The following is a 25380-nucleotide window of genomic DNA, read 5'->3' on the forward strand; positions in this document are numbered from 1 at the left end:
ACGACTAAAAACGCTGTATTCTGCAGCCAGGCCATTATATGGCAATGAAACACTATAGACTGAACACGTAATACGCATGTGCATGACATCCTCGTCTTCAGAAATTCATGTTTTTGTTGTTCATGTTATAGTTGATGAATGTTTATATGTGAATAAAAACCTAAATTCAATCTGTTCATCACCACCATTTTGAACTGCGTTCAACTTCATCAAGTGGACGAGGGAAGTTTATTTGGACGGAGTCTACTTAATGAGTGCATCTGAAATCTCATACTCTCGAGTATGTATTTATTTGGAATGAGTACTACTTTGTGACTGCTAAAAAAGTATGTTCTCTATAGTATGAATGTGTGTAGTATGAATGTTATCCAGACATACTACATTTATCATGTTGTCATTATCACGTAACGTACTTACCAGTGTGTTGCGTCGCTTCACTGCCATTCATAAATCCTCTCCCGTGGCCTTATGGGATCCTAAAGTGTCCTTTGTATGCACACTTCAGAATCTTGCCGGAAAAAAGACGTCCGGGTACTTTTTGCAGACTCTTTTATGAGTACTGTGAATTCGGACGTACTACTCTTGTCACATACTGTTTTTCACCAACTATTTAGTAGGGAAGTATACAATTTCTGATGCAGCCAATATGTACACTTCAGGCAGTTCCATAGACCACAATGCACCATGATTGTGACATCACAGCACAATATAAAAATATGAATATTTAATATTTGTTCATATTTATTTTTTTTAACAGCCCAAGCCTACATACAGGACTATAGAATGGTGTGTAAACAAGTGATCTAGGGCTTAGGGTGTTACATTTAAACACATTGTGTTCCACCAGTTGTGGGCACTTGTGCAACGTGAGCAATGACGTACATCTGAGTGAATGAAACAGAGGGAATTTAGCGAGGGAAGGGCATTCAAAATTGGACTCAAATGCAGTGTCCAACTACTCTACAGGCTTTCCTAGACAACGTAGGAAGTCAGGGAAGGCCTCGTTTTTTTAAATTCCGTTACAAGCTTGCACATTGGCAATAAGAAAGCAATTAATACATGAAAATTCTTACATATATCCCCTTTAGAATGAAATACATTTTATCCAAAAAAGAAAAAAAATATGCTCTAAAAAGATTTATTATTATGACAGATTATGCCAAATGATGACATTGTGTGAATTTATTTGTGGGATACGGTCAAGAAGGTCAAGATTCCTGCGGTGGGACAGACCAAAACCAACATTTTAAGTGAGGAACAGAAATCTGATGTGCTTAAAACAAGCTACTTTTCATGCTGGTGATTTTGTGATAGATAAAAGCTTACTGTGATTATAAAATTTGTTCATTTAAAACCACATCATTGATTTACTGAAGTGATACTGTTATAAAGTGGAACCATATGGTTTTAAAAAAAATGAGATTTTCTATTTATCCTCAACAATGTTTGAATACGACTGATATCACTTGTATTAACCTTGACGGCAAATGTTTGAGATGAAAACGTTTGTACGTGCATGTACAAACAAAACTCTTCCATATGTTTTCATTTGCACTGGAGTGCTTCCCAGCCTCTGATACTACACACTTAATCACAGTTCATGTGAGGAAAAACAGGGAAACTCAGCAGTTTCCATAGATTGAATGCCGCGGGAAAATGTTGGACAAGAAATCGGAAGAAATCTGGAGTTTGGAAAGGAGCTTGTGTACGTCTCAAATTCAGTCCAGAGAAATCCACACGCAACCACCATGTGCATTGTAAAGACAATTGCCACAGTTAATATTTTACAGGTTTCTCAGCTGTGAGAAACTGAAGACAGTTTTGTGATACTGATTTTAGTCGTCGTAATTTATTAAAACGTGCCAAGTTACACACGTGCTTCCTTTTAAACACAAATCATATTTTTCGATTAGCCGATTGTGATACTATTTGCAACAAGAAGGTTGAATAGTTTTCTTTTGTCTTCTCTATAATACCATCAAATAGGATCCCCGATCACTATCTGTTTTTGTTTGTTATCTGCATTTTGGTGAATCACAGAAAGGGCAGATTAAAACTTGTATGTTTAAACAGAGCAACTGTGTGTGTGTGTATGTGTGTGTTATTATTAATTATCTTCAACACTTTGAAAAGATACTTTCATTTTGAGCATCTAAATTTCACCATCCAATGCAAAGATACTTGTACATTTTTAATAAGGCTGAGGTGTCAAAATATGTTTTGTATGGGGTAGTAAATTCAAAACAAAAATATTTACAAGTGTGTGTGTTTTTTTTTTTGTTTTTTTTACAAAACCCAATTCTGCCTAGACTTTATTTGTGGATCATTTTTTAGCAGACATTTCATGCTATTAATTGATAATTAAAATAACAAAATACCTCCAACTGGACATTATCACATAATACTATTCACTGTCTACAGTGTTACAGCTGATTCTAATTTAATTTATTAGTTATTGTCTCACAACAGCTCAATGTGGTATGGATCTGAACTGCGAAAATCATTGTTCTTAAATATAAATTGTGGTGCAGAGCCACTGATGTAATACACACACAACAGAAATCACACAAACAATATATTTATTTATTGCAAATTAATTCCACAGAACTAATAACAGAGGAATTATGTGAGCTTGTATTGTGAAAACAATGGTATAAAAACATTTAAATAACAAAATGAAGCAAACATGTCCAGTACAATTAGTAATACATTGGAAGAAGAATCGGGTAAAAAAAAAAAAAAGTGGTCAAATTTGTGCAAATATTTATAGCAGTTTTACTGAGCTACATTGATCTAAAAATAAAATAATTTAGGAAATGCATTATTAAAACTACAAGGTTTTCAAAAGGGCGACTTGCAGCGCATTTACGCCAACAAGTTAAAATTCGAGAACAAACATCAGAACAGGAGCACATGATCGTTTGAAACTTTCTTATGATATAGTGATTGTAGATTCGTACCGATATACATTCGAGACTTCAAGAAAAAGAAAAAAGACATTGTCTGCATTGTTCCATCGACTCAAAGATAAGTGCTAAATTGGGAATGTTAAAGAATAAATCTTTAGTCTTGGGTGTCTTAAGGGCCACTGGATGCTGGTTGTAATGGTTACTGTATGTTCACACAAGATGAAAATATGCCCAGTTCGGAGAATTACAGCAATACACAGAAACCACTAAATTCGATCCGACAAATATAATGACTGGAGGAGGTCTGCGGGCTCTTAGCTCATCACAGTTATGAAGTGAGGATGATCGATACCACATTTCTACTCAAGCTCACTGGAGCCTCAGAGTACCAGATGAACATCCATGTACCATTCAATCAATGCATCAACATTCAGTTCACAGTGTGCAACAAACATCTACACGTCACACATGAGGAAAAAAAAAACCCCACACAAATCTGTCAAATATGATGGACCAAATACAAAGATATATATATATTCTGAGACCATTACCGGAAGGTGAATGTTGCATAATTGTTCGTGCTGAAACGGCAAACTGTGTTCCAGGCTTTTTTTTTTTTTAATCAATGCTCAATACAATCTTTCAGCTTTCAAAATTCACGATTACAAAAATATATATCTGTTTGAGAGGCACGTCACTAAAAATGTCACAAACATAGACTGATGCCCTGTAGTTTTACTTGCGTTTTGACCAACCCAATCTCAAGGGAAATCATAACTATTTTACAAGGTGGTGATTAAATATGAATTTGTATGATGCGAACTGCCCAAAAATGTTTGATTATTTGAAAAAAAATTAAGCTAACCCCACCCCTAAACATAACCATCACTGGGGCGTAAGAAGATCGTACGAAACCGTACAAATTAATTTGCATGACTTCATACCAATCAACCACCAATTCGCCAAAGCGTAAAATGGTTACGAATTGCCATGAGATTGTGTTAAAACTAAGAGTTTAAGAATGGAATGTTCTGACAACTAAAAATCCTAATATGGAGTTTTTTTTTTTTTTTTTTTTTTTGGTTCCTGTGTTCCCCAATGGTGATTTTTTACATATCCTTCTATCATATAGCTAAGGGGTCTTTTTTAAAAGAACATACAATGATCATGCTAAGTACACTTAAATTTGATGCCACACTAAGAGGTTAGATTATTTAGATCAGTGGTTTGCATCGTGACCCAACGCGGTACCAAAATTGTGTATCGTACAAAATTTCGATGGTTTCATGCTCTCAGCAGCCAATAATTCTCTGCACAAAACTTTGTGGTTTCCACAAACCATGTCCTCATTGAACCGGGTATTTGATGTTTTTGGGAGTTTTTTCTCAACCCGTCCATGCTGGCATCTGCCCGATTTGGCTAGCTTCTATCAAGTGACAGATGTCAACATCAAAAGATATGGGAAGCATTTTCTCCTCCCTTTTAAAGAATCATATATCCATATCCAGACCAGACAGAGCCTCAATTCATCTTCTCCACTGCTCCAAACATGAAGCAACAGCAACAGCGATCTGTCACGTGACATTTAAGAGCTTCAAAACGGCATTTATTGTTTGAATTTATAGTTTTGTGTTTTTATGTAGGTTAAAACCAAGAAACGTTAGCATTTTAGCACTTCTGGTTCCATCATCCCGAAATCGATGGGTTTTTGGTTAAATGCCAAGATATTAACATAGAGAGTCACGTTTTACTTTACAACATAAAATACATCTGTAATACCCCGTTTACTTGTCTTGAAAAAGGCGGCTGCTGACAAGTGGCTAAACGGGACCGCAAAGGTTTTCGGGGAAATTAAACGTCATCATCCGAACAGCTAAACTGTCTAGTCTGCTTTTACAGCCTCAATGCGTTTATAATCACACTCTTCCAAACTATTAGAACTCGAACGTTCAGGGAAAATGTTTTTTAAATAAAGACTGAAAAGATGTCGGAAGCTTTAATGATGTTGAATTCATTCAACATGGGTATAGTTCGTTTACGGCCTACGTTTAGCTTTGTACTTCTAACGATTGTATTTAGGCTTTAAAATTCATTAAAGTTGTGTTCATTTGTGAAGTTTATTATGATGAACAAAACGTGCAAGAATCGTAAACTTTTGTTGGTCACAGAGCTTATTTTCTGCATTAATCCAAAAGCCAATTTAAGAATCCTATTTTTGTCAAGGGAAGCTACAGTACGAAATAAACATCCTACAATAAACAAACTCACAAATTGGTCTCCGAAGCTAATATTGTGGGCAAAATCGTACAGTGTGCACTGGGCCAAATTCAATACATTTATGCCAGTTACGCCATCGAGCTGATCATGTACACAGTGACATATAGATAGAATGGAGAGATCTGTAATGCTCATAAAAGTGAGGATATTGTAAATGATAAGATGGTTTGGAAGATCTTAAATGTTCTTTCTCAGGGTTCATTTACACAACAATGTACTAAAAACGGAAACGTTTTTTCTTTGTGTTTTTCGCATATAGACAAAGTTCCACCAAAGATCCATGAAAACGATTGTATTATGAATGCCAGGCCAGTAGTTGGCGATGTCACTTTGTAAAGAAACACTACAAGCCTATAGACTGAACACGTAATAAGCAAACGCACAACATCACCGCTTTCACAAATTCGCAAGACGATAACGGTATGGTTTTCAAAAACTTTGAATCCCATTTTCAAAAGTTTGTGTTTTAAGGCCCTCAAACGCCCCTTTAGTTGAATATGGTGTCGTGTAAACGGCCCCTCTGTCTTAAACGTACAGTCCAATTGTTAAAATGTTCATTCTTTTGTATTTGTTTTATTTCATGGGGTGTTTAAAAGTTAAGCTTATTTATTTTGCTATCTAAGCTCTTCACTATTATATGGTTAGTGCATTTTATTGTTTTCATTTCCCCTGAAGTCCATGACCCTTTTTTGACCTACCAGTTGAGAACCACTGATCTAGGCTACTAAGAATAGATAGATGCGAAACACAAGTATACCAAGCAGAACATGACAGTTTCCAATGTTACAGAAAAGACACACAAAATCCCTTCAGTACAGTTAAAAATGGGTCATTTTAAAACAAAACCACACATGTGTAGACCTGTAATAACCAGTAGGTGGAAGTTATCAGAAAATGACATGACAATTCCACCTCTAAATTAGACACTGTGACACCACAAACATGATACAGGAGATTGTCGATCAGAATTCATACCAAACAATCCGTTTCTAGCTCTGTTCAAAACTCTAGTGAGCTTCCTTGCTGTTTACCCTGCAAAATATTCCAGTTGCAATGCTGTTATCATGTTGCTAAGCTAACAACTCAATACTCAATTGAGCAAAAATATACATAGCACACACCCATATTGGGATGTTTGTAAGTACATGGAACTATTTGAACAATACTTTTTAGTATGGTACATTTACGATCAATATTTCTCTCAAGTGCCACCTTGGATTGTTTTTTTCCCCCCACTAAGTTAGTTGCAGTGCATTATGGCATTGCAGTCTCTGCAAAGGAGGGAGCGATTCTATAATTTCATAATTTAGTTGCTTACATTTTTAGAACAGCTTTTGTATTTTTAAGTATGCCTGTGCTGTCTTTGTAGGCAGCTCACTAGGTTATGGAACAGAGCTTATGACATCATACTATAAAATATTGTCATTGTGTGATTGGGGGGGGGGGGGGTGATTACAAAGAATTTTCTTCATGTTTATCAAAATGCATGAGGCTCCCAAAACGTACATCCATGAAATATAGATAGCCATTTTCCTTTTTTTACAAATTCTGTAATTAAAAAACTACATGTATACCATTTTCAAGTCATGAAAACCTACAAAACAACATCTTTGGCGTAAGAAAAATAGCTAGTAAAAATCTACGGGATATGAACCTTATCTACAGAACATTACACAAGAGCTGATCATGTAACTGATCAATATCAGGAAAAAAAGGTTTGATACCACGTATCTAAAACAATCTCATCTGGAATATTCCAAATATCTAAAGTGCTTCTGCATTAGTCCCTAATTCATACAGGTGTGGGATTGTAAGTACCTCCACTGAATTTATAAGGCAGATTAATTCTATCCACTACAGATAGAAAACCATGCACACACTCAAAGGGATGGACTGAGAGGGATGAAACTACAAGAATAAAGAACAATGAAGATTCCCTTTGACATGGTTATTTTACTTAACGACCAGTAGTCTGAAAAAACTGGCGCTTTACAAAGAAAAATGTGAAGGTTGAGTTCTTTCATTTTAGCAGCTATAATTTCTCAGACAAACTCTTGGCGTCTGGACTTTCACAGCCTGTTTAGGAATGAATAAGAGGTGATCGGAATCCTTTCTTACTGTGCGGACTGGCGATTGAGGTTACTAAAACGATCTTAAAAACTGATATAAGACTGAGACCGGACAGGCACACAGAGAAAAGAGCTAGATTTTTCCAATGATAGCAACTCACGGACACGCCACTCGACTCTTGACTGGCCAAATTCTTCCAAGTACACCGTAACTCCAGGTCAGGCCATTGCTGGAGAGGTTAGACTGAGTCACGTGTGGAACGGCAGCGCTTCTCTGAGCATTATCAGCGCGCTGTCATGCTCCTAAATGTTGTCAAACACAGCGCCCTCTGCTTGTGTGGCTGTGTCAGTACCACCTGTTCACGCAGTCACAATGTTACGCTGTCTTCCCAACAATAGGATTCGCGCTATAAAAGAAAGTAAAAAAAATGCAAAACATTTTTTTTTAATCATTTTACTGCACATACACATATAAGACAAGATTTTGTTTACTTGGCTCTTGAAGAAGATGGGAATTTTTTAGAAAAAGTCTTCAAGGATAATTAAAAAAATGCAAATTACGAATTTGAAACATCTATGTAACAATTAAAATTTCCACTTTTGTATAAAAATGTGATGTATTGATTCATTTTGGGTGTCTTACATAGTGCCTGGTTCATCGGTTAGTGCCCCCTTTAAGTCGTGGTGAGCCTGCAGCTCATCCAGTACTTCTCCGAGCTCTTTAATGGTACGGAAGGTCTCTTTAGGGTCCTGTATAGTGAAGGCTGAGCACTCCTCCTGCTGCCCGAGGTACACTGACATGCCAGCACAGGTATCTGTAGACACACACACATAAACAATTAAATTCACACGTTTAAATGAAAATACATTTTTCTGGTTTAGAGAGACTGATTCCTTTGTTGAATCGTTTCAGACATCGTGCAATGTATATTATTAGAAAATTTAAGTTTTTTGACCTTGGATCAGATGCATGTAAAATTATTTTAGGAGACCTCCAAAACAAAATTAGGAACCTTCAAAATAGTATAATAGACAATATGCAAACTATTTTTTATGAATATCTTTAAAAAAAAAAAAATTAAATAAAAGGTATTACTTTTTAATGGTTGAATGGACCAAATAATAAAAGGAAAAGAGCCATTAAGTGCATTCATGGGACACATTTTTGGTCATTTTGGTGTTTCTAGACCAACATTTGTGTCATTTTACAGTTCAGATGACTTTACCTAGTAGCAATAAAAAATGACTAGCTGTGTTCAAACATTTGACTGGTAATTCTGAATGAAACGGAATATTGAGCAGGATCCTGGATGCAATATCCTGGGTTGATTTATATGACTGCACAATAGCTACTTTTCATAGGTCAATATTTTTTACTTGTATATAGTGGAGAAACAAAAAACACACTTAATAAAGTAAATGATTTCATATTGTTTTTAGGCTATACACACCCTCCATCTTCTGTAGTCTGGAGCGGTTTGTGGAGAAAAAGGAGAAGATTCGTTCTGTTTCTCGGTCAGTGTCGATGTCCAGTTGAATATTAGCCAACGCTGTCCTATAAGACGGAGTCAGACATGAAAAAAGGTAACGTGTACATGCTTGCACATACAGCGATAAAATGCAAATGTATTAATAAGATGTCTTACGCAGTGCATGGTCGGCAGCCCGGGGCGTTCTCGTTGGGTTCCTTACAGCATAACCAGAATCCACTCACATAAGCAGACGGGTGAAACGCACTGAGCCGCCCCGGGTTACAGCGGCTGACCTGACTCAGCACCTCAATCCAGCTGTTGGTCTCCACACAGTTACCCGCCTGCACGTACAGAGGCTTTTCTGAATGGATTACCTGAAACATCTGCAAAACAAAAGTTTGGATGTTTTAATCCATGAGCTATTTTATTTTTATTTTATTTTAACAGTAATATTGTGAAGTATTATTATAATTAAAAAAAACTTTTTTTGCATAAGCGATGCATTAGGATGTAGTGTAACGACGCCCAGTTCCAGGAATGCACTAATATTTTGTTGGTAGAACCAGTTTGCAACAATTATTAGTTAACACTAAGTTGTCAACACTTTGGAAAAAAAAAAATCCGTCGTTACACCACATCCTTATGCATCGCTTTCTGCCAGGACTTTTACGTGCTTTTCCCAAACCACTGAAGTGACGTCGACGACCAGGTTAGTGGTAGCATGAGCCGTCAGGCAAGTGTTATTTAAATAAACTCCTGATGTACTTACAAACTTTCCAATACCTTTCCTGTACCTCGAGTACAGAATCTATTTGTACTACTGTATAAGTTTGGTACCATTCTGGGCATTATTAGTGGGGTAATTTACGAGATACATCCTTGGATCCGTTAGCGCCTGCACTAAGCCATCCGGCTGATATCTCTAAATAAGCTCTAACTTTAATAATGTTCGACCAAGGGAAAAAAGGCTTCTGGGGGAGGGGGTGTTTGGCTCGAGGTCACGGTGCAAAGGACCCTAGGTTGATTTTACTCCGAACCATCCCTTTAATCTAATGGTCATAATGATTTCAGAAGAATAAAGAATAAAATCAAATATAACATTTTATTTGTCAGGTAAAAATGTATCATGTCAATTACACAGTTAAACAATTAGAAGCCAATTTAGAAATAATAAATACATCAATTGCGCAAAGAATGAATCTAAGAGTATGCATACCTGTGCATTTTTCATACATACTCTTATGCATTTCTTACTCTTAGATTCATCTCTGAGAGCAGAACTCACACGGCACTGTGTGGGGGGTTTCTGACTACAGAATTTCCAAAGACTATTCTGCCATATTTCCCTTAAACACCCAGAGAACAATTGTAAACAGTTTTAAATATTTACCACACAGATATTTTTGGAACTGTGTTGGGCCTATTCATGTGCCCCAATGAGTTACACCTGGCTTTGGGGGAGAGAAGCAGGCAAGCAGGACAAGGCTGAGAGCCGTGGGAACGAGTGAGACCGGTGGGGCGATTGCTAATGTCACCTGCGCGCCGCAGCGAGCTCGAGCTGAGCTGCTAGAACACATACACAAGAACGTACAAATATGACTGAGCTACTCACGTTTTTGCGGTTAAAGGCACCTTCTTCCAGTTTCTCAACACCGAGGATGTTTTTCACAAGAATGACGCACAGTGGTTCTTTCCCTGGACACAAACACAAAGATACATTTATTAAAAGAGCGAAAAAATAAATAAATGAATTAATAGAAAATTCACACTTTGCTATTTTTTACACTTGTGCAAGGGAGGAGGGACATGATAATGTGCATCATGAAATAAAGACAAATACAGAGTCCAGACCTCTTACTGCATGGGTCTGTTTTTGCATACACGCATAAAAACCTGGGGACTGCGGTTTAGACACGGACACTAAATCTTACAAGATATTCTTTAACGACCCGTGACTAGGTCCAGTCGGGCCGAGCCCGTGGAGCTGATAGCGCACCAACTTGGCCAGCCAACAAAAACACACAGCAGTTTCTCATGCACATTCAACACATTTGATAAATTCCTATTTTCATCTCCTTCGCTAATGTGCATCATTTTGACCACAGAACAGCCAAAGTACACAGATGCTTGAAAACTAGAGCTGCACATGCCACCCCAGCCCATCTTGCTCTCTTTTTAATGCATCTTCTTTCTGAACGTTTACCAGCTGTGTACTGCCAATAGCTGGTTTGCGGTCTTTTCCCGTTCCTTTTTACTGAAAAAAAAAAACAAACACAAAAAACACATTGGAATTGTGATATTTCACTGGTATCTAAACAGTTGAACCACTGACTCTTAGCATTGAACCCTGCTGAAGCAGCTCTAAATATGCGGTGCTATTAAATGAAAGACAAACTATGATAGAGCAATAGAATGAACAGTAAGGCTTGTATTATACATTTTAACAGGCATAAATAAACATAAAAATAACTGAAGGAAATACTCTATCTGTTTTCTAAACAAATTAAACCAATGCATACGATTCATATACTTATGGTTACTCTACCTAATATCTAAAAAAAAAAATACAAATACAATGAAAATACAGGTATCGGTATCGACGAGTACCAAAAATGAAAGTATCGGTATTGGCCGAGTTCTGGAAAAAGTGGTATCGGTGCATGCATCCCTAATTTAAATACATGCCATACTGTACAAGTTTATATAGAAATAATATTAAAAGAGTATTTTAGTTTATCATAAATGCTTGTAAATACATTCGGCATGTACACTTTAATTACATTACAAAGAAATTGCATATAAATATGTATTTAAGTCCTTTCCAGTGAGATTTCGAATCATTAAAGGGGTTCAGGTGGAGTTTAGCCAGTGAACAACACAGAGTATAACATCCTCAACCGCCCCAGATCTGATATCTGGAGTACAGTTACAAATGAAAGGTGCATGTCTACAGACTCTAGAAGATGACCCTTGATCAAATGAGAGGAAATGAAATCACGAGTTATTAGCTTCTCTCCCTCTTCGGTCTAATGGCACTGTCTACTAAAAATGCAAGTGTCCCAACCTTTCAAGCTCATGTTCCAAGAATAAATTTGAGAATCCCTGCAGTAAAGCGGTGAATAACACAGTTGCACTTACTATATGTTAGCTATAAGTAAATGTCACTTTTCCTCAAGTTTACACACAGGTGTCCTAGCTGAGTAGCCACTTTGTCACAATACTTTTTGTCTTCATTTTGTTTCCAAAATTGTGCTTGAGCCATATGTTTTTGTTATCAAATGCATTTTAAATGTGACTTTGGTGTCCAAATGCTTTCTGGGTCACTATATGGACATACAATCACTAGAACAACTGTTACATCCACAAACTTTTACAAATATTACACAGAAAATACCTTTATTGGTAAAATTAGGAGAATATCTTACTTAAAATGAGCTAAGAAAAGTCATATATCCCAACATCAAACAAAACTAATGAATGAACATTATAATACTTGCCATGTGTGTGAAATCAAACGAGAAACGCTTTCTGCCAAAGTAACTCCCAGCACAAATGCTTAAGTTATAAGATAGATAACGTACAAAATTACTTAATAAAATCAGGGAGGAAAATCTAAATGCATGGGGAAAAAACCTGCAAACGAGATGATAATCACGATTGTTCCGTGTCAATGTGACCCAGTTGTGCCTTCCACATCATCGCCTATTGGTTAGTCAACAATCCTGACTGACTGTAAAAAAAAAGGGGGGTTTGTACATTTGTACAATTGGAATAGCGCATAAAACATATGCGAATAAAGCCCCATTTCCATTCCATGCGTTCAAGAGAACAAAATCGTCACTTCCTGGGAAACTGGCACAAAATATCTGTAATAATTAAAGTTTTCTGCAACAGGGGAAGCCAATGTGGCTCTCCAACGTCATAAATGACTTGTGACTTCTGGTAAATGTGTTTCTATCGCAGTTTATGCGCATGTCTTCTTATCTGATAAAAAAATTATCCACCTCAATTGAGCACATGTGTTTTTTATGCACATTTTCTAGAATTTATGTGCATTTTGGTGTTTCTATCCAGTGTTTTTTGTATGCGATCTCCCAATAGATGTAATTCCAATAAAAATAGGTAGATGGAAACAGCTAATGTAATACTTAGGGTAAGTTTGTTCAGCTCTCCCATAGAAAAGACAACAACAGTAACTCAGCTTTGCTAACAGTCCAGCAGGAAACAAAAGAAGGTCAAGCCACCATGCTGACTCTTTCTGAGATGATCACGCTAAAGAATGTTTATTATTACAACAGTGATAAACGTGTATCATGCAGGGACAACAAGACTTGCAGTTGGTGACCTTGAAATTCACATCACTCCACAGTTCTTTTTCACAGGGTAGATCACTCAAAGGACTATGGTTAGTATGCCATGAAGCTGATCAACAAAAGTATTAGGACTAGATGATGCATAATGTAGTATATTTACCTATATATACACTATATCGGTCCGCTGGCAGTGAAATCGTAAATATTTCCTGTTACATAGGCTAAGTCATGACTCATTTAAGGTATTTGTAATATGGTCCTCATTCAAACATCAACAAAAATGCTGAGAAAGAAGGGAAGTTTGATTCATTTCTGCAAATCATTTATTTTGAACTGGCCATTTCAGTGAATCATTTCAGTGATTCATCATCACAGAACCTTCCGTGTGGAATTTTTCATGCTTTAAAATGTTGTCATATAGATAGAATACAGTACCGTACAAACATTTGGGGTCGGTAAGATTTTTAATCTCTTTAAAATTAATTACTCCAGTCTTCAGTGTCGCATGATCCTTCAGAAATCATTCTAATATGTTGATTTGTTTCTTAAGAAACATTTCGTAGTAATATCAACTTTGAACACAGGTGTTCTGATTAATAGTTTTGATGAATAGAAAGTTCAAAAGAACAGCATTTATTTGAAATCTTTTGTAATATTATAATTTAATGTCATTTTTGACAGATCAATAAAATTATTAATTTCTTAAAAAACAATCTTACTAACCCCAAACCTTTTAAATGGTTGGTTGTGTATGTAGGTAAATATTGTTGTTAACTGCGGTTTAAATTTTTGATTATATTAATAATTTAATTATATTAAGTATCATTCTTTCCTCTGTTCATTTCATGAAAAACTATTAATTTGATTTTTACTGTATTTAACTTTTTAATGTCATAACAGAGCAAATTTATAAATTGAATATCCTCCTTTTTATCATTTAATTTTGAAATCTAGTTCTTTTTTTGTCCAGAATCTACTGACAGCCTTGTTGATCCATAATGCAGATCTTTCCCCAATTATTTTTGAGAAAATTTTACGTAAATAAGTATTTATTAATTTGAGGAATTTCTTAAATCTTACTTGTTTTAACTAATTAATTAAATTTGGTATATATAATATATTATAATATATTATATATATGTAGGCCTATGTCTATGTGTGTGTGTGTATATATATATATAGTATATATACACACACACACATAGACATAGGCCTACATATACATATATATATATATATATATATATATATATATATATATATATATATATATATATATATATATATATATATATATATACATACATACATACATACATACATAGACACACACACACACACACACACACACACACACACACACACACACACACACACACACATATATATATATATATATATATATATATATATATATATATATATATATATATATATACACACACACATACATATATTATGTGACCAAAAACTCAAAAACTTTTATGTTAGATTCAGTTAATCGATCTGACAGCACTAATCAAATTACATCACATCCTTTATATCAGCATTATATATGGTATTTTGGACATTGTCCACTCAATAACCCATATCAAACACTAATTAAAAATATTCACAATGATACAAATTATTACCAATGGACATGCGCATTTTCAGTCCTCTCAACCCAACACATTAAAAAATACATGATATCCACTGACACCATTAAGCACACGTACATACCCATGACATAAAGCTGACAGCATAAATCAAAAAGGGGAAACAGAAAGTTTCACATCCAGAGCTGGCTGGCAACACTACATGAACAGGAGCTAGACAAACGAGAATGTGAAACTGAGGACAAGCTAAAAGAATCCAGGGATACTTCTCATGTTATTTCAACTTCGTTTCCAAATAAAACCTGCCAGCAAAAACAAGTGTCTGGACCGCCACATTTTAGAGCTGAACTCGATGACTGCCCACAAACAGAAAGTTCTTTGGATCATGGACCAAACATGTTTTCAGGGGAACACATTATCGTCAACAGCCAGGAACACTCACCTTTCTGCTTGTGATAGGAGAGCTCTTGATTGGTCACTCGCAACCAGCGTTTCTTAAAGTTCTTCTTTCCTATTCGCTTTCTGCCCTGTGCCCGCTTATGTACCTCTCTGTTAAAAATCATACACACACATAACTGTCAGGTTTCCTGGAAACAATGTGGTAAAAAAACAAAACAAAACAAAAACAATCACCCAGACTCAACCCTTATTTCAGCTACTCAAAGACGTAATAAATGGGACTAATCAATTAGTCTGTTCTGAGAACTGTGGCGTTTTCTACTCACCCCTCCTTCAGCACAAAGGAGTCCTCCACTCCACTAGACTCCTTACTTACATTAGAGGAGATCTCATCTAAGAACTAAAGCAAAAAAGATGACAGAAGAGAATTTACACATGAGAATGAAGCCCAAGCTTAACACAGAATATGCTTTATAATAAATGCACACAATACACAGATATTGAAGGCTGGTCAATGGCAGCTACTTCACATCATAATACACATAGCAATACTGCGTAAAAATGTCCTGTTACATAAGTCATGACTCATAAGTATTTGTGTTAACAGATTTAAGGTATTTGTAACAGGGCCCTCGTTCAAACATCAACAACAAAAATGCTGAGAGAGATGGGAAGTTTGATTCATGATTGCAAATAATTTATTTTCAAGAATATCATAACATTTTTGGGGAGTCACACCATCAGATTACATTTTATAACCTGACCTAACCTTGCCTTCTCATATGAAGGTCAAACTACCTGATATTTTAAAAGGAACTTGACACAGTTTTTAGTTTATGCCCCCTAAAAATTAAATACATGCTCATCAAAATGTGTATTCAAAGCACTGTATTTATGAAGTGCATTTTTTAGCTTTTAAAATATCGATCCAATCTATTCTGAGTAAAAGAATTGCAATATAAGGAAATATGGCACAGCCCTATGTACAACGGAGACCTCAAAAAACAGTTTGTTAGAAATACTTACCTGTTTAACTTTCTCTATACATTCATCTTCTTGGAATAACTTGAAGAAATCGTACATATAGGTTTCTTTAAAGCTAGACTGGAAAAACAACAACAAAACAAGAACAGGAATTTTTTTTTTAAATGTCCCAAAGTCTAGGGGAAAACTTTTGAAAAGTTACTTCCTTCAGCGCACCGTATGACTAATAGCTGACATACCAGTTTGTTCTTGGAAAGGCTGCCCCAGCTGCCCAGAGATTGGATGGTTTTAGAGATAAGAGTAAGTGTGCGGGAAATTTCAGGGTCCTGAGAGAGAGAAAGAGGAAGATAGGTGATTCTCTACATTTACTGTTAATTATGTTATGCTTTTTTCTTTTTTTTTTAGTAAACAGTATTGTTGTCTCATGGCATTCTCAGAAAAGACTGGAGTGTCTCAATGGGTCTTTCCTGGCATGAATAAATTAGTCACATGCTAAAAAAGGAAGTAAATCATGTTTGTTACAACTAAGTAGGTAGTTTGTTATAGCTGTGGTGTGCGTGACTGTTTTTGTTGCACACTCACAGGATGATGGGATCTCAGCTGGAATGTGTGTGGAGAGAGAACAGCCACCGCAAAGAACCTCAGAAATATAAAACTACTGACCGCTGAGTACTGCACATGAGGATCCGCTGTGGTAAAACACACACACACACACACACACACAAGAGATTATTAGTCATGACTGAGTATCTGGCTCCTCCTAGTGGTGAATCAACACAGTCTTACAGGAATGCATGCAGAGACTTTATTCAGTGTGAGGTATACTAAAACACTGAAACATTCCTGAACAAAATAAATGTGTGGACCCCGCACAAGCAAATGAGAGTGAAAGCGTGTCCATGCGCATGTGCTGCTTCACCTGGAAAGCGTTTCGATGCGAGCTGTCTGAGTGACCTGAAGACATCACACATGAGGGGAGGACAACTGGAGCTGGACTGTGTTATAGACGTAAAAACCTTATGCACATAACCCTGAAGATTCTCCTAAGAATACACAAACACATGCAAGTGAGATCAGAAAAAAAAAAATTTTTTAATCAAATTTCTCAGTCATGGGAATTTATTGCATCCAACCTGTAAAATTACAGCTTATATTATATCAATATTAACTTATATATAGCTAGGCTTAGAAATGCATATTAAAAACTATATCAGATGGAATAAACAGAGGAAGTCATTACAGGGACATTTTACCCCCACATTTTGAATTTCAGGGTTTCATTTTTGGTGGCCCAGAATATCTCCTTAATTTAACTGACACACACGGCCAAATTAAGTACAACAATTCAACAAGAAACCAAAAAAAAAAAAAAAAAAAAAAAAAATCACCTTGTTGACCTCCACATTATCGCCTTCTTTCAGTTTGACAGGATCGATCTCACAGGTTTTATTTGATTCAAAGATCTGTAAAGCAGAATGAAAGTAACAACTGTCAAATCTAAGTCACACATTTCAATGCATCTATAAACATGTCCAGTTAACAAAACAAAAAAAACTTAAATCCTTTGTGTCTCACCTCATTGAGAACAGGTTTGAGAGTGACGGTCAAGTAACTTCGGCCCACAATCTTCATCATGTCATCTATGCAGCGGGTGGCCAGAGAATTCCCTCTGAATATGGTGTTGGCCTCTCTGCACAGGGAGACAGAGGACATTTAAGAGGACAAAGAAATAGCGTGAGTTTATAACCTAGACAAACTATGGGGCAAAAAAAATAAAATAATTATATATAAAAAAACAAAAACCTATATGCATACCTGTCAAATAAAAAACTAAATAAAAAAATACATATATGGATATTACCAAAACAAAACTATAGAAGTGTTTTTGTGTGAGTGTGTTACTGAACTGTGTATTCTCCAGCTCCAGGGCAGCAACAGCGGTGAGAAAGGGAAGCAGTCTGTTGTGATGGAGCAGAAGTCTGACCACAGGAAGCAGCGCTTCATAACCCAAACTCTCCCTGCATATATCTCCCAGAACGTGAGCCGCTGATGCGGAGATCGGCTAGAGACGCAAAGAAACAATGAAAAGATGCTATAAACGAAAGAATGTGTGTCTGAAAACTAAAAATAATGTTCAACAATTAAACATGACTGCCAGTCTTCCAGACAGAAGGGGGGTGCTATTGTACCTTGACATCTGGGGATTTGAGCATCAGGTTTCGAAGGGCCGTGTAGCAGGCAGAGGGCAGGACGTTGTCCTCGGTGTACGTTACTTTCAGACGTAGAGAACCCAGGTCATCTGGCTTAGGCTTCGTACCATTTCCTTTCGGCTGTAGCAAGTACCTACAAAACACAAAGCAAAAAGAAATTTCCTCTTTATAGCTATTTTACAGTGTCACACAGCTTCATCATTCAATTTGCTGTATTACGCAATGTATATTAAATATTCAAAATATAGTCACAATGATTTAGCTGGTGCTATAAAAGTTGTGATGATTTTGAAACCCTATTTATGTAGTCATTAAGTTTCCGTCACTCTCTGTGTCACTAAACTAGCTTTGCGTATGCGAGTGTTGAGACATTTTAAAAGCAAAAATACAATAGTTATGCAAAAATACAATAGTGTGTGTGTGTGTGAAAACTAATTTTCTCTAAGATTATCCTTTCTATATGCGTGTCTAGCACATGAATCATTTTATCGTATGTGTCATTTGCAGGAATTAGTGTGGCAAGACCATGTTTAATAGTGTCAGCGTCTGTTTGTGTATGTGCGCTTGTTTTATGCTAGGTTCATGCAAAAGCTCACCCACGCAGTAGACTCACTGCCCTCATTCAAAACATGCAGATCAGTATCAACAAGTTCCCTCTCAGTCTGAACACACACACACACACACACACACACACACACACACACACTAATGCACGCACATACAATGTTTACACAACACTACCGGCAGGACGCTGTGATCCACAGTCTGAGGACACAGGGGAAGCGGGCAACGGAAGCAATCCGCCCAAAACACACACACCTACACACCCACGGTCTCTCAAACGCTTCTCGACAAAAAAACATCAGAGATAAGACGCAATTGCAGCTGAAATCTAAATTATGGATGTTGCAGTAAGCAGTCATCGCAAATGTCTCTAAAGTAATGCTGAAGTATGTTCATTTAAGCTCTGACGTCAGAGGTGGTGCTCTCATGTCTGATTGGGCTGATAAGGCCAGTGGAGAGCTGGGATTGGCTGTTATCTTTCTTCCTCATCTGGTCGTGTTCCTCATCTGTACCTCACTCAGACACTAAGATCAGCATATTACAGCACAGCATGGAAGTGCACGCATGCACCAAACACCTCATAGTAGAATTGGGTCAAATACAGAGGGGTCCAACTTATTAAAGGGGTGGTTGAATATGATGTCACTTTTCTAACTTTAGTTAGTGTGTAATGTTGCTGTTTGAGCATAAACAACATCTGCAAAGTTACGACACTCAAAGTTCAAAGCAAAGGGAGATATTTTCTTTTAAAGAAATCGCTTTTTAAGGACTACAACAAACGGCTGGTAGGGACTACACGACAATGCTCCAGGGTTAGTGACATCACTAACCCTAAAATTTACATAAACCCGTCCCCGGGAACGCGATTTATAGATTATCAAGACAGAATATGCTAATCAATGACTAGAAAATAACTACACATAAGCTACATAAATTCACCAACTAACCATTCAGAAATGTTGTCTACATGTTGTCACTTCTTCCTGAGTCTCTCCATCTTTCTGAGGCTAAAAGTTTAAAATTTCCAGTGCATTTCTGTGTGAGGTAAAAGGACACAAGCTGTTGTAGCTCCGCCCCCTGCGCGGGAGCAGCAGCTCATTTGCATTTAAAGGGACAGACACAAAAACGATGCGTTTTTGCTCACCCTCAAAAAGTGACAATTTTAACATGCTATATAAAAATATCTGTGGGGTATTTTGACTTCACATACACACTCTGGGGGCATTATACCACCCTTTTAAAATGCTTCTATTTTGCATGTCTAATTATGCTTTTTCAAATATTACTTTTCATGCAGTGTATAAATATAGCTGTTTGTCAATGTAAAAGGACTGCAAAGTTTTAAAGATCAAAGTGCATGACAAAATTAAGTCATTGTCTCCTAAAAGAAAGAATAGATTCTGAACTGCTGAAACAAGTCGTCAGCAATTCCAGTCTCACTTCCTGTTACATACCTACGTAACAATGTAACACATTTGCATAATGCCAGCCTATGCTCTTCGTTGGCTGACTGTGTAGCTACAACTACAGTGTTTGAGGGCGGGTCAAAGTAGACGGTGTTCTACTTTGACCCGCCCTCAAACACTGTAGTTGTAGCTGAGGCCTGGAAGACTTTGGTTTGCTGTTTTCTCCGCTGCCAAAGCAAATGCACTTTGCATGCACTTCAAAAGAATAAGGACTTGATAAGGTAAAACCGACGCTGTCGTAACTGTTTATATCACTGTGTGTAAAGTGTTGAGGGACAGCTGAAATTCAGATATGGTGACTGGTCTACCGCTTTGTGTTGGAAACAAAACGCCAATCACAACAGAATGGCCGTCTGACCAATCAGAGCAGAGTAGCCTCATGGAAAGGAGGGATTTAGAGAGACTGCATATTGGTTACAACCTCAGCTCTATATACATTTATATAGATCAGTGTTAACCCAACCCGATTTCAGTGGACAAAAAACTTTATATTAATAACCAGTAAAGCAGTTTTGTTAATATGATCATTTAAATAATAATAAGAGTTGTGAAGTCATTGTAAGTACGAACTACAAATTGTAAGTTTGCTGTATTTTTTTATTAAATTAATAAACCTGAAAAAAAAAAAGATCAAATCACTCATTGTTAATAAGGTGTTATCCACCTTATTTTTCAATGCAGAAGTAACTATTTTCTGTGAATGCACGACTTCCAATTAGAAAAATAAAGTGATAGTAAAAATAGTTACGCTATAAACGTGTTTTATGATTACGATAATAAAGTAATATGATAAGAAATACCAGTTTGCAATATTACATTAATATACTTCCTTTAAAAAATAAGGTGGATATTGCCAGCAAATTGAATATTCCATATATTGTCCAGCTTTACTTCTGAGTGTGTGTGTGTGTGTGTGTGTGTGTGTGTGTGTGTTCCTACCATGCTTTGTGGACATGGTCGTTTCTCAGGATTTTCACAGATACCCGTGTCTCTCCGAGGAACACGTCCTGTGCCAAGTTACCATTATTCCACAGCTCTACCCTGCAAGGGAGAGTACAAGATAGTGTGCATTAGCTAAATGTTCATTTACAAACACAAACAGTGCTCTGTTTCAATGTATTCAACCCCCGAAAAAAACAACAAAAAAAACACACAATTGAACTTGTCCCATTTTCAGTCAAACTGAATCTGAAATCCAGCACGCAGAGTATAGATGCAGTTGCATCAAGGTGGGTTAGTCATTTTTCTCTCCACTACTGGATGAAGCTTTTTCTCACATCAAACATGCACACAAATAATTTGCCTTTGAGTGGAAAACCAACAACACACAAAATCATGCATAAACATACACACACGCACACACACATTAGTGTCATGATCTAATGTGCCGTCTGGTGGTTTCACCTACTCTTACCTGTCAGCTTCTGCAGAGGGCTATATGGGACAATTCAGAGTGGCACATAATGTGTCAAATCAGAGCAAAGCCACATTCATCAAAATATTTTTGACATTACATACAGTCTTCCAATCAAATAAGCACTCATCCCTGATTACCATAATCATCCACAAACAGTCAATATGTGCAGTTATATGCAGTTTAAAAAAAAAGAAAAGAAAAAAAAGTATGCACCCGGCGAAGAGAAGAGAAGCAAAAGTTAAAAGAATGGAAACATGATGAACAAAAACAAACATACATCCAGCCAGAAGAGACAAAGATGAAACAATGACAACACAACAATGAAGTAATGAAAAGAAGAGAACAAAACAAACACAAATCCAGCCATTACAGCCAAAGATTAAACTGACAACGCAACAATGAAGAAGAGAAGAGAACTCACTTGATCAAAAAAAAAAAAAAAAAAAACATATCCAGGAGAGGCTAACATGAAACAATGCCAACACAATAATGAAGAAGAGAACTCACTTGATCTCTAGTTTCTCTATGTCCTCCTCCTCCACCTGGAAGTGTGACCTCCCCTTGTAACTGCTTGACCTTGTGACCTGCAGAAACATTGTGAATTGTAAACATAATATGGCTAATGCTACAAATGCATACTGCATCCACAGGAAATCATAACTCTGACATGATCAAAATTAATGACGATCCCTTTTTAAGCCATTTGGGGGAGATTTAGACTCACAAAATCAACACTCATTAACTATTACTGAATGAATGGATGAGGCTGTACCTCAAAATGAAAGGTCTCCTCAAACTGAGGGTCGCTGGTTTTCTTCTTCACTTTCGTTTTTTTCTGGTCAGACCTGAGAGAGAGAAAAACAGAAAGACAGAGAGCAGGATGTTATTATTGAATCAGAGCGGATGTTATGTACTCATTTCAGCCTAGATCGGTGACAGAGGCTGAAATGATCAGATGACTGACTGATTTAGAAACAATCACAATAATGCATTTTGACTGTTTTCAGTACTTCATAAGAAACCATCAGGTTTCATGAAAACCTCTGTTCCTTTACAGTAAACCTTGTGATTTATAATGTATATAGACCTACCTGGCGGGCCCTACAAGTGCTACTGTTGCGTACGGGTCACAGTTCTGTCCACTTATCAACGGCAAACCCTGACACGCAATTATCCTGCAAAAGACACACACAGGGCCTGTTATTGAAAGTAACATTAAATATCAAACAGCAGAATGCTCTGTCCATATGTGATTAAACACAACATTCAAGTCAACATCAAACAGCATTCTTAACCAATTTTACTTGGTTGACGACACATTTCCAAGTGAAACAGGATATTTAGGCAACTGTTTTAGAAGTCTAAACTAAATAATGCCTAATTAACTATTTGGCCTCTTCCCTTGAAATTAAAAGCACCAATATCACAAAAGCAATCACAACAAGATCATAAACATGTATTAATAAAGTATACAGGGTACATTTTTTATGCCATGTTCTCCATCCTGACCAGTACTACAGATTTTTATTTGACTGTTTATTTATAAGAATAATACTTTTACTCATTATTCTTATTCTAAGGATGCATTAAATTGATCGAACGTGACAGTTAAGATATTTAAAATGTTAAAAATTATATATATATATTTTTTTTATTTAACTGCTGTTCTTTTGAACTTGCTATTCATCAATGAATAGTTCAAAATTTGATCACATTTTCAACAAAATATTAAGCAGCACAACTGTTTTCAACATTGATAATATTAAGAAATGTTTCTTGAGCAGCAAATCAGCGTATTCAGCATAGGATCGTGTGACACTGAAGACTGGAGTAATGATGATGCTGAAAATTCAGCTTTGATCACAGGGATAAATTACATTTTAAAATATATTAAAATAGAAAAAGAGTTATTTTATATTGTAATATTACTTCAAAATATACAAATAAACATTTCATGTGCGTCACAAAAGTAAAGGTGTTTGTTTCACTTTTTACAAAAAAACTAATTTTCTTCAAAAGAACATTTAAAAATAACTTTCATTTACTAGCGTTGCGTTCGAAATCGCATGGTGTACACTGTATAGTAAGTACTACATTTGGTTTGAAACTTTGCAACCATTAAAAAAGTATGTTATATTATAGTATGAATGAAATTTGGACGTACTACATCCCCCATGTTGTCACTGTCATCTGACCTATCGCATAAGTTACTGCCATTCACATCTCCTTTGTCCCGTGGCCTCATGGGATAGTAAAGTGTCCATCGAATGCACACTTCAGAATCTCAGCAGAAGTAGTAGGTCATCCTGGGAACTTTTCGCCTACTGTTTTTCGAATGCTATGGGCCAGATTTACTAACAGCTTACGCCAACACAAACCTTCTTTCGGCGTTAAAAAGCTACTGTCTGTATTTATTAAAGACACGCAGTGAAAAATTAGCCCTGAAAAGGCGTGGACACAGTTATGTTTGTGGCTGACCTTATTGCATATGCATTTGTAGGACTTTCCCTTTCAGACGCAAAATTTGTGGGAGGAGAGTATTTAAAAGAATCATGCAAGGTGATTTACTAAGGTTTGCGCTCGTCAATTTACTGGTATTTGCGCTACTATTTAACGCCTAAAGAAAGCATCATGGTCTTAAACCAGGTGCTAATTTGCGCAGCTCTTGGTAGATTGCGTTTGTCATTCTGGAAATGATCTGGCTGCGTCTTTGTTCTTTGATTTGTGCGTCGTCAGTAGATCATACTGCTCTATTTAGTAGGGAAGTATTTGATTTCAAACGCACTGTATGTTTTTGCAATTTGCAATAACAGCAGGAAGTACAAAAATACAACATGATTAATCCATACACACACTTAGCTGGAAACAAAGGCACATAGGGCAAAACATGACACTTTTTTGGAGACTTTTCAGCGGTGTTGGTTCTGGAAGTATTTTTCCATTTGTCTCTCCCATTAGGATTTCAAAAAAGTCTTTGATAAAGTGTTATAAGCCATGAACGAAGCCAATGAGCTATGCGTTGAGCTATGCGAATGAGCCAATGAGCTATAGCCAATGAGCTATGCGAAGCCAATGAGCTTAGGCGTTGGGGATATTTAATTTTATCAATCAATAAATTCCATTAGAAACAAACATTGTTGTATTATTTTAATTTAATACTGTGAAGCTGCTTTGATACAATCTGTATTGTGAAAAGCGCTATACAAATACACTTGAAGAAGATAAAGAAGATGAAATACACTTGAAGCTATGAGGTGAATCATAACATTATAAACTACATACAGCATAATCGAAAAATTAAAAATGGAGATATATAAAACTACTCATTTAAAAATGTTGATTATATATACACACAAATAAAAATATGCATGTTTATTCAAATATTTAAGTACTTTGAGAGCGTAGGGAGATTGACTGACTCGATTACATTCGCAGTGCTTCGTGGGAGTGGGCGGGGCTAAAAAGATATTTTGGCGTGTTTCAACTGCGATTGGTGGAATTTTCTGCACAGCATCATGGGCAATGTAGTTTTTCACCACAAATTCCAATGTTAAACATGATTATTTTAAAACGAAGTTGTGATAATGTGGGCTGACGGCTTCAACAACCTTGTAGCTCAAAGTAAGGCTGTCTTTAAAGGTTTATAAGTTATCGTTAAAAATCTATTTCCTTAATGGAGAAAATGAATGGAGTTTTTACTAC

At 36.4% G+C, this 25380-nt stretch overlaps 1 protein-coding gene across 3 annotated transcripts in view; it reads right to left on the reverse strand.

Moving 5' to 3' along the window:
- Window positions 1–3990: 3990 nt before the first annotated feature.
- Window positions 3991–25380, reverse strand: part of rasa2 (RAS p21 protein activator 2) — a 41818-nt gene continuing 20428 nt past the window's right edge. For 2 of the 3 annotated variants that reach the window (XM_081372868.1, XM_081372870.1), the window contains exons 6-25: window positions 22770–22853; window positions 22451–22523; window positions 22186–22262; window positions 21201–21302; window positions 18211–18364; window positions 17929–18083; window positions 17597–17711; window positions 17410–17484; window positions 16941–17064; window positions 16604–16710; window positions 16261–16347; window positions 16064–16141; window positions 15364–15437; window positions 15081–15187; window positions 10931–10981; window positions 10340–10422; window positions 8902–9110; window positions 8707–8810; window positions 7899–8070; window positions 3991–7662 (exon numbers count right to left, since the gene is read on the reverse strand). In XM_081372868.1, coding sequence (XP_081228994.1) covers window positions 7632–7662; window positions 7899–8070; window positions 8707–8810; window positions 8902–9110; window positions 10340–10422; window positions 10931–10981; window positions 15081–15187; window positions 15364–15437; window positions 16064–16141; window positions 16261–16347; window positions 16604–16710; window positions 16941–17064; window positions 17410–17484; window positions 17597–17711; window positions 17929–18083; window positions 18211–18364; window positions 21201–21302; window positions 22186–22262; window positions 22451–22523; window positions 22770–22853 — 2062 coding nt within the window. In that variant the 3' untranslated portion in view covers window positions 3991–7631. The remainder of the gene's footprint in view (window positions 7663–7898; window positions 8071–8706; window positions 8811–8901; window positions 9111–10339; window positions 10423–10930; window positions 10982–15080; window positions 15188–15363; window positions 15438–16063; window positions 16142–16260; window positions 16348–16603; window positions 16711–16940; window positions 17065–17409; window positions 17485–17596; window positions 17712–17928; window positions 18084–18210; window positions 18365–21200; window positions 21303–22185; window positions 22263–22450; window positions 22524–22769; window positions 22854–25380) is intronic. The other variant, XM_081372869.1, reaches the window with a different exon arrangement.

This window comes from Scardinius erythrophthalmus (genome assembly GCF_964197995.2).
Source record: "Scardinius erythrophthalmus genome assembly, chromosome: 8".
In the NCBI taxonomy this organism is placed as follows: domain Eukaryota; kingdom Metazoa; phylum Chordata; class Actinopteri; order Cypriniformes; family Leuciscidae; genus Scardinius; species Scardinius erythrophthalmus.